Source organism: Pseudoliparis swirei, chromosome 12 (assembly GCF_029220125.1).
Source record: "Pseudoliparis swirei isolate HS2019 ecotype Mariana Trench chromosome 12, NWPU_hadal_v1, whole genome shotgun sequence".
In the NCBI taxonomy this organism is placed as follows: Eukaryota; Metazoa; Chordata; class Actinopteri; order Perciformes; family Liparidae; genus Pseudoliparis; species Pseudoliparis swirei.
Window position 1 is genome coordinate 8,486,542 of NC_079399.1, and position 10,360 is coordinate 8,496,901.

The 10,360-nt window shown below is 42.8% G+C and overlaps 1 protein-coding gene across 1 annotated transcript; it reads left to right on the forward strand.

Annotated features, from left to right (window-relative positions):
• Positions 1-1,236: 1,236 nt before the first annotated feature.
• Positions 1,237-5,818, forward strand: eif2b2 (eukaryotic translation initiation factor 2B, subunit 2 beta). Its single transcript, XM_056428251.1, has 8 exons — positions 1,237-1,492; positions 3,245-3,365; positions 3,951-4,102; positions 4,765-4,931; positions 5,033-5,128; positions 5,206-5,343; positions 5,424-5,490; positions 5,621-5,818. Exons 1-8 carry the CDS (start codon positions 1,321-1,323, stop codon positions 5,776-5,778), a joined length of 1,071 nt encoding a protein of 356 aa, XP_056284226.1. The 5' UTR covers positions 1,237-1,320; the 3' UTR covers positions 5,779-5,818.
• The last annotated feature ends 4,542 nt before the right edge of the window (positions 5,819-10,360 follow it).

Consider the following 10,360-nt stretch of genomic DNA (forward strand, 5'->3'; position numbering starts at 1 on the left):
GCGTTCACACCTAAAGCGCAACGCTTTTGGCGTGAACGCAGCATAATGGTGTGTTCACACCGGACGCGTCAAAATTTTGACGCGCGTCGAGATTACATGTTAAGTCAATGCAAAGCTGCGTCGAAGCTGCGTAGCTGCGTATTTTCCAGCGAGCAGCGTCAGACGCGTATGAAGCAGCAGAACAGAGGTTTATGTTGGGCGAACTGAGCGAACACAGCGAACAGACGCAGCTCGTTGACGCGCGAGTTCAAATTTCCCAACTTTGGCAGCAAAAACGCGTGAGTCATAGTCGCGTCAGCCAATCAGCGTTGAGCAGCTCCGCTCGTCATCGTCCTGCCGGTTGAAAAAAAAAAGAAAAGATTGTGTCGCTGTGCTGTCTGTGGGCCGAACTTTACGATACGCTCTTATGCTTACCGAAACCGACTATAAAGATAAAGCGTGGAACAAGGTCGGGCGTGGCCGGACTACCTGGTAAGTTTTGAATGTATGTATTTGCTTTTATTCTCGCTATTTGTTGTACTTTACTATCAACCAACCGCCGGCATATGTGTTTCATGGCAGAGGAGATCTGCCGCCGTAGGTGGAAAAGTCTCATGCTGCGTTCACACCGGACGCGTCGAAAAAATTCTCTACGCGTCTGACGCAGCAGTCTTGATGCGCGTCGAAAAAAGTGTATTCACACCAGACGCGTCGGGGGCGGAGTAATAAATGAGTCGAGGAACGACAGGACCGCAGAGTACTTCCACTTGTTAGTGGACCGAGCTGCACTCCCACTGCGCTGCTCTCTCGCTCTTCTTCTCTTTGATACGTGTCTCTGAGACTTTTCCACCTACGGCGGCAGATCTCTCCATGAAACACATATATGCGCGCGGTTGGTTGATAGTAAAGTACAACAAGCGAGAATAAAAGCAAATACATACATTCAACTCGCGCGTCAACGAGCTGCGTCTGTTCGCTGTGTTCGCTCAGTTCGCCCCGACAAAAACCCTGTTCGTGCTGCTTCAAACGCCGTCGACGCGCTGCTCGCTGGGAAATACGCAGCTACGCAGCTTCGACGCAGCTTTGCATTGACTTAACATGTATTCTGACGCGCGTCAAAAATTTTGACGAACCTGTCATGTTTACAGCTGCTGTCAAAAAAACCGCCGCAGAATTGATGCAATAGCTCGTGCAGCGGTCCACCAATCAAATGACGCGTAGTCCCGATGACCCGGATGTACTCCTGAAGCGCTTCCTGGTCTAAACGTCGCACTGCTCGACCGATAACTGTTGAGCGCCTCATTTTCACACCGACAGCAGGTTCGTGTGTGTGGAACAACCATGCCGGGCCCGGACAGAGAAACGGACCTCACGGAGAGAATCGAGTCGTTTCTGTCCGACCTGAAGCGCGGAGGGAGCGGCACGGGGCCGCTGCGGGGCTCGGCGGAGACCGCCCGGGAGACGACAGCCCTGCTCCGGCGGATCACAGCGCAGGCTCGCTGGAGCAGCGCGGGTACGTCACGCCGCTGTGTTTGTGAAAGTAGTCTGAATCCTTCTGAGGGGTCCCAGAACGACAGGTGGAGAGAGAAAGATGTGGTCTGAGCCCAACAGCGGGGACTTACGTGTTGGTCAAGGGAAAGATTTTCTAATAAAGTTACATTTTGTTCAACATGTTTTGGAAAATGTGTTGAAACTTAATCTAGATGTTGATCTGACAGACCAGGAGTGTGGTGGTCTCAAAGCAGTCGTTTTGTGATAATCTGAACGATCATTTTGTGTCCAACATAATCAGTGTTTCCCCTCGTGTTACAGCTTCAGGGGGGCGGGACCGACCGACACAAACACTCGAAACATGTTGGTGTTCACATACCTGCAAACTCATGAGGGGTGAAAAAGGTGACGACGACAACGACGGGGGAGACATAAGTACATATACACTACCGTTCAAAAGTTTGGGGTCACTTAGAAATGTCTTTATTTTTCAAAGAAAAGCACTGTTTTTTCAATAAAGATAACATTAATCAAAAATACACACTATACATTGTTAATGTGGGAAATGACTATTCTAGGTGGAAACGTCTGGTTTCTAATGAAATACCTCCATAGGTGTAGAGAGGCCCATTTCCATCAACGATCACTCCAGTGTTATAATGGTACATTGTGTTTGCTAATCGCCTTAGAAGACTAATATCTGATTAGAAAACCCTTGTGCAATTATGTTAGCACAGCTGAAAACAGTTATGCTGGTGATATAAGCTATACAACTGGCCTTCCTTTGAGCTTGAAGTTTGAAGAACAAAATTAATACTTCAAATATTAATCATTATTTCTAACCTTGTCAATGTCTTGCCTATATTTTCTATTCAATTTTCAATTCATTTGATAAATAAAAGTGAGTTTTCATGGAAGACACGAAATTGTCTGGATGACCCCAAACTTTTGAACGGTAGTGTATACATACATAAACATACATACATATATACACACATAAGTATATATATTTATATATACATTCATATATATATATATATATTCCGTGATGTCGCTAGTGACGTCACGGAGCACCGAACCAGAGTCTATAACTAGAAGTGATTTCCAGCAGTGCGATAGCAGTACCCCTAGCGGTAGCAGTCATGCTCCGACGGAGAGACGTCTCCCGGTGTCAGTGTGGGTTTCCTCCGAGCACTTCGGTTTCCCCCACCAAGTGACAGGCACACACATTGTGGCCGCCTGTCACTCCCTCCCTGGGAAAAAACCCATTCTCTATGTTTGAAATAAGATATAAAAGAATATATACTTTACTTATTTTTAAATATATATTATTATTATTTTAATAATATTAAAATGAAGTATAAACAGGTTTCCTGGTGGAAGTCACTTGTCAGTGCCTTTGATATTCGTGAGGGGGAGGTGACTTGACTTCAATAGTAGGTAGACGAAAATTACAGGGTGGCGGGGTGGAGATTTCAGGGCCGTCACCCTGTTATAATGGTAGGGGAAACACTGATAATTGTGTGTGTGTGTGTGTGTTCTATACATATATGTGTTCATATTTTATGTATGTATAATAAATATAGGTTGACAGTTGAGTGAACATGCAGGGTACCATAACTTTTGATTATAATATAAGCAATGAGAAAACTACAGGAAAGTCAATCAGTGTTGCTATGGGCTACGTCTCCATTCATGTAACTTATTAATGAAATGGACAAATTAGTGGTTGAGCAGTTAAATCTCATTTCCACTCGATTGTTCTCTGTTTCAGGCGACCTGATGGAAATAATCCGTAAAGAGGGGAGGAGAATGATTGCCGCGCAGCCCTCAGAGACCACCGTTGGTAACATGATCAGACGGGTGTTGAAGATCATCCGAGAGGAATATGCCAGGTGAAGATCTGATAGAATCACTGCACTGAAAAGGTTATAGATCACAATCATGGATTTTACGCACTCGCATTAGCCAATAATTATACAAACGCTGATCTGGATTAATTGTAGACAGGAGGCACGTATACTGAAAAGTCCCGTGAGCAAATGCTGTGAAGTTTTATTAACTAAGCCCCGTCCATTATTTTTGACTGGACATTTTGGAATTGAATTCTCTTTTCAACAGGTGACAACGCCATGAACCAATCTAAACATTGTTAGAATTATTGTTTCAATTTTCACAAGATACATTTTGCTTTTGTCTCCAAAAAATTAAAATGTAAAGCCATTTGTTTTGGTTTTTATTAATTTAATATTGTAAAGGTTATTAGAATAGTTTAGACCCAAAAGTGATGGTGCCAATGTGTGTGTCGTGACCTGGCCGTGTTTCCTTTGAGCTCATTCTGGTTATTGTATTTGCTGTCGTAGTACTTGTGTTGTGTTGTTTGTTTCTCTGTGACCTTAATGGAAGTGAATGAATGTGCCTGCTGAGCATAGCTCACCTCCTCTTTCTATGAGCTTATTTGCTTCGTGGTTTTCTTAAAGATCTCGAGGCAGCAGTGAAGAGACCGACCAGCAGGAATCCCTCCACAAGCTGCTGACCTCTGGAGGACTCAGCGAGGAGAACTTCCGACAGCACTTCGCGGCACTCAAAGCAAACGTCATCGAGGCCATCAATGAGTTGCTGACTGAGCTCGGTATGTCTGTTTTTTTTTTTAAAGGGAGAATTTGCCCATTTTCAACCTTATCTTACTATCGAGTTTATAATACAGTGTGAAAAACACCTGCAGGTGTTACCGATGTTCTCTTTGTCTCAGCGGCAAAGTCTGTTGCCTTTCCGTATCGCAGGGACTTTACCGTGATGTACATGTCTAACCGAGTGCTGCTGCAGCTTCGGGAGCTGCTCGAAAACCTCTCTGTTCTCGTTGCTCGCGTAGCACCCTAAAATAAGAGTGCAGAGAATGCTATGGACAAGGATTTTACATTTGAGAGTGTAGATGTTAGTGTTTTTATAGCGTGTGGGCGCTGATATTCATGGACGTTTTGACTTCAGAAGTGTATGGTTGTATTTATCTAAGTGTAAGAATATTTTCTTTTTATATATATATATATATAAATGCGCCCAATGCATCCTGGTACATGTAGGCACAGCTCAGCAGCTGGAGAAATCGCCGTTCTTGGTCAATGTAGCACGCACGGCGGACTTTGTTTCTTCTCGGGACTACTTTTCACATCAGCAATGATTGGACATTCACATATGTATAAACCAGCTGGTAACTACTAATTCAACTGAAGTAAAGTCTGCATTTACTCTGTGAGGTTTAACACTTTTGCTTTCTCTCCCTCCACCACTTTTCAGAGGGAACAACTGACAACATTGCGATGCAGGCCCTGGAGCACATTCACTCTAATGAGGTCATCATGACTATTGGCCGCTCTCGCACAGCAGAGGCCTTCCTCAAAGATGCTGCAAGCAAACAACGCAAGTTCCACGTCATCGTGGCAGAGTGCGCCCCCTTCTGCCAGGTAGGAATAACACAGCAAAGACACAAGATACTAGAAAATATGTTGATGGGAAAACATAAATGTTGGAATGATTTGTACCGTATTTGTTCGCCTCCAACCAGGGACACGAGATGGCAATCAGTCTCTCAAAAGCCGGCATCGAAACAACCGTCATTCCAGACGCGGCCATATTCGCGGTCATGTCTCGCGTTAATAAGGTAATTAACGTCACAGGAGACTTGAAAACGGTCAAGTCGGAGCGTGTGAGTTGACCCGCGTGGGGATCTCGTTTCAGGTCATCATTGGGACGCAGACGGTTCTGGCAAACGGTGGCCTGAGGGCCGTTAACGGGGCGCACACGCTGGCCCTGGCTGCCAAGCATCACTCCACACCGCTGATTATTTGTGCCCCCATGTTCAAGCTCTCGCCTCAGGTAAGAAGACTCTCTCGTCTGCCAGTTATCCAGAATTTCCGCTGACGGTAAGATGACGACGAAACTGTTTTTGTCCTCAGTTCCCGAATGAAGAAGATACCTTCCACAAGTTTGTCTCTCCACACGAGGTGCTTCCTTTCACTGAAGGTAACAATGTCATTCCTCACAAAATGCTTATCGGCATCTTTTCGACTTTTTAGCGTTCAAAATAAGAGTTTCTCTTTTGTCGAATTATAGTTGTCAAGTTCATCTTCACAGTTTACAATTTGAATTTCAGGTGAGATTCTCTCAAAGGTGAACGTGCACTGTCCGGTGTTTGACTACGTCCCACCGGAGCTCATCACACTGTTCATCTCCAACATTGGAGGACACGCGCCGTCGTACATCTACCGACTGATGAGCGAACTTTACCACCCGGAAGACCACGAGCTTTAACCAGTGTAATTGACAAATAAATTAAATACTATTTGATGCAGTCATGTGTTTTTCTTTTGATGAGTTACTGTCTGCTGTAAATGTGTTTCTGGAACTTGTTACCACAATGACGGACTTTATTTTGGTACTTTCAACTTTGAATCAAAGTAATGTGATGGCATAACTCAGTCACAGTAGATTTCTGTGAAAGTAAGTGGTTTATTGTAAATTTAAAGAAGTTTTTTCTTCCTCTACAGACAATACAGTACTATATTTAAAATGTTCTAGAGAATCAAAGATTAGGTGTGATAGTTTATTAAGAAGTAAGCGTTTTTCAGAAAAACAATCCCCAAATAAATGATTTTAACTATTTACCTGAAAAGAAACTAAAGCTTCCAGACAAATGTGGAGTGAAAAGTAGAAATTGTACCTAGAGGTAGAAAGTAAAGTACCTCAAATGTATCTCTTAAGTACAGCACTTTGCAATATGCCTTATATGAATACCCAGGGATTTGGTTTACTTTAACGCCATATACTGAATATAATCAAAACACAGATACTGTTAAAGGTTATTAAAGGGTACCGTAATGTTTAGTGTGAAGTGTATTTCCTGATAGATAATTTTTGGCGTATTTCTAAATCCTAATGCGTTTTTTTTGTTGGGTGGCATATATATAAACATGAACTGATGATACATCAATACTTCAGATGTAGTATTTAAAGTTGGGGTCAGTCGGGTAACATCTTTATATCTATTGACTGTAGTCATCCAGTAAAACCTAGTTTACTGTGTCCTCGACAGACAATACAGCACTATATTCAAAATGGTCTATAATCAAGGGAGTTGTTTATTTACGTAGGATAATTCAACTCATAATAGAACATGTTATCCTTAAGTTGATATGAAAAAAATGTAAATGACCAAATACATGATTTGCACTGAATACTGGGCGTGTAAAGAAAACTAGTTTGAGGAAATTATGTATGTCACCGAATTTAATAAAGAAACAAATACTTTTAAAGGTTATTTGTCAAAACCAGAATGTATGAAAGATGTCATACAATATATTATAGTGTGGTTGATGTGGTGCAGGTGTTCTCCAGGTGGAGGCAGTGTATGACACTCAGGAGAGATGGTCAGTGAGGCTTTTACATGTGAATAAGAAGATAAAGAAACACCGATAAAGCTGCTCCGTGGAGCAAATATATGATGTTTGTGTGTATTTGAACACAACAGTAGTTAAACCGAGTAAAAGAGACTGGGTCCCGCTGTATTACTCAGGCTGCACTCCAGCGTCTATTCACAGGCGCGATCCCACTACTGAGCGGCACGGGGGCTTTGACCTGCTCCGTTTCCGACCTGGACCGGTGCACCCCTCCTTAGACGACCTGGTGGCCCCGGGCTCCCCTAGGAGCACCATATCGATACCGAACTTAGTGCGGACACCCGATCGGCATAGTGCACTGCAGCTCAGAGCTCCTGAGCTCAGGCGCTCCGCCAGACTCAGCCTCCCAGTAACTTGGATTACAGGCGCGCGCCATCGCACCCGGCGAGGAAGACAAGCCTCCATAGGGCTTTTGACTTGGAGTACCGTGACGTCATCACGCTGCTGCAGGCTCTAGTGGTGGGGAATAAAACTGCAGCTGCAGAGATGAAGGCTGATAAAGCCAAATGCCTGTTTGCATCTCATGATATTTACGAATTAAAGTGTCTGAATATTTATAGCTATTTTGATTTTAATTAAATGTACTTATATTTATAACAGTTAACATTAATAATTATCGGCCCAGTCTCTCTTGTACACAGATAATATCTATGAATTAGCCAGAATCTATACAGATGTGTCCATTTTAACACATTGTTATCATTATTTTTAAGATAAGAATGTATTTGACTTCTTCAACTCTAACAACTATGTGATGTACTGTGTGATTTACTGATCTGCCTCACAGTCTGCCTGATTTATCAGTGAATGTATTTCTGGTCATTGATATTATAGGTCTCTGTTCCTGCTGTACAGTCAAACATTGATCTGGTGTTGGTGTCATTTTGGCCTTATTTCGAAATCCTAATGCAGTTTTTTATTATTATTTTTGGGCTAAACAAAAGTGACTTGAACTTACGATACATCAACATGTCAAATGTAAATTGGGGTCAGTCGGGTAACTTTGTGCAAGAGACATCTTTATATGTATTTACTGTAGTCATCCAGTAAAACCTAGTTTGTAGTAGTTTACTGTAACCGTGCGATGTGTTTTCTTCCTCTACAGACAATGCAGTACTGTATTTAAAATATTCTAGATCATCAAAGGAGTTGTGATAGTTTGTTTTAAGAAGTAGGATAATTCAATCCATAATAGAACACGTTATCCTTAAGTTCATCCCAAAAAAAATTAAATCACCAAATACATGGTTTTCACTGAATACTGGGTGTGTATAGAAAAATAGTTTCCTGAAAAGTATATATAGCTGTCAGACAATGTGGAGTAAAAAGTACAACATGTTCCTCAGAGGTGTAGAAAGTAAAGTACCTCGAACGTATCAGTCGGCCTACTTGAGGAAATGTACTTTGCTCCATGCCATACAGAGACATGAATACCCAGGTATTTGGCTTTCCATGTGCGTAATAGCCATATACCGAATATGACAACACAAACAGATATTGTTAAAAGTTATTTGTCACAGCCAGAATGTCTGAGAGTTGTCATACAATATGTTGTGTGGTTGATGTGGTGCAGGTGTTCTCCAGTTGGAGGCAGTGTATGACACTCAGGAGAGATGGTCAGTGAGGCTTTTACATGTGAATAAGAAGATAAAGAAACACCGATAAAGCTGCTCCGTGGTGTAAATATATGATGTTTGTGTGTATTTGAACACAACAGTAGTTGACAAAGAGTAGTTAAACCGAGTAAAAGAGACTGGGTCCCGCTGTATTACTCAGGCCGCACTCCAGCGAATAGGCGCGATCCCACTACTGAGCGGCACGGGGGCTTTTTGACCTGCTCCGTTTCGGACAGGTGGCCCAAATGGGCACACATATCGATCCGGAACTCAGTGAAGACACATAATCTCCATTGCACTGCAGTTCAGAGCTCTTGAGCTCAAGCGCTCCGCCAGACTCAGCCTCCCAGTAACTTGGATTACAGGCGCGCGCCATCGCACCCGGCCAGGAAGAAAAACCTCCATAGGGCTTTTGACTTGGACTACCGTGACGTCATCACGCTGCTGCAGCCTCTAGCGGCGGGGAATAAAACTGCAGCTGCAGAGATGAACGCTGCCCGTTTCAATAAGATTTTTTAAAGATATTTTATTAAGATAGAAAGTTTAATAATAAAAAATAATATTGATATTGATGTTTTCCTTTTTTAATTGAATGTGCTGATCGGTCTAACTGTTGATCAGATAACTACACAGAGCAAATCTATACATTAGCAAGAATATACGGATGTGTCCTTTTGAACAAAATGTTCCTCTTTCAACTCTTTTCAAAAATCACTTCAAACACGAACCCATTTCTTCACCAGTTATAACAACACACGACTATTGATACGATTAGTTACGGTTGTGTTTGTAGATATACATCTCATAAATGAAGTCCCTCGTGCATTATGTTAGTTGTTTATCAAGCACCTTTAAGAATACCTCGTTGTTTTTAAATTGTTCTTTGTCAATAAGTACAAGTTCTTGTAGGCTAGTGTTCGCTCCATCGGGGTGCATGCAGATCTCAACTCGCAGTTAAAGGTGACATTTATAACATTCATCCACCAGATGTCACACTCTCCCTTTCACTTCACAAGTGGTTGGAAGTTCTGTCAAGAATGTATAGAGCGTATTCACTCACGTGACCACAACAAACTCTGGCGGCCATGTTGGGGTCCCACCACGGCATTGTTTTGCTTGTTTGTATGCCGCTCTTCCCTTAGAAATGACCATTATATCCTGAAGGAGACACGATTTCAGTTCAAAGCGGTGTGCCTTGTGATTATGGTAATGTGCCTCATTGTTGGATGTGGGACTAATGATTCAGAATATGGGTTTATCAGCTCAACAAGAGGCTATTACTTCAACTTGTCATGCATCTACTTCGGCTTCACTCGGCGTCTGAGCGTCAGGACTGTTCTCATGTGTTTCTGTTGATACATCGGGTTGTGGGCACGTTTCCATTGACACTCTCGTCAATAATCTCTTTTTGCTTTTTTCGCCAAGCGAAAATCAATGTCTTTCACTTGCGCAAAAGGAACTGTGGATGGAAACTTGGGAGGAAGTCATGAACATGGCAACTCCGTCGGGCGATGTCTGCCTTTACTCTGTGATTCATTTCAAGGTAAAATAAAACACTGTCTCCATGGGAACAGCATCAGCACGGCCAGCCAAACAGTCACTGCTGGTCCTGAAGGAGCTGGAAGCGGCTTCATCCAGACACTCGTCCTGGAGGCGGAGCTGTGCGACTACGGATCATATATGAACCCAGACACGGGGCGCTTGATGTTCCGACATTTGTGGTATTTCCACAACAAGTATAACGCAGAAATAGTTGTTAATGTCCCATGGTCGATAGCGGAAATGAAAACTGTTTAACAGGAATGTGACCGGGCTATGTGC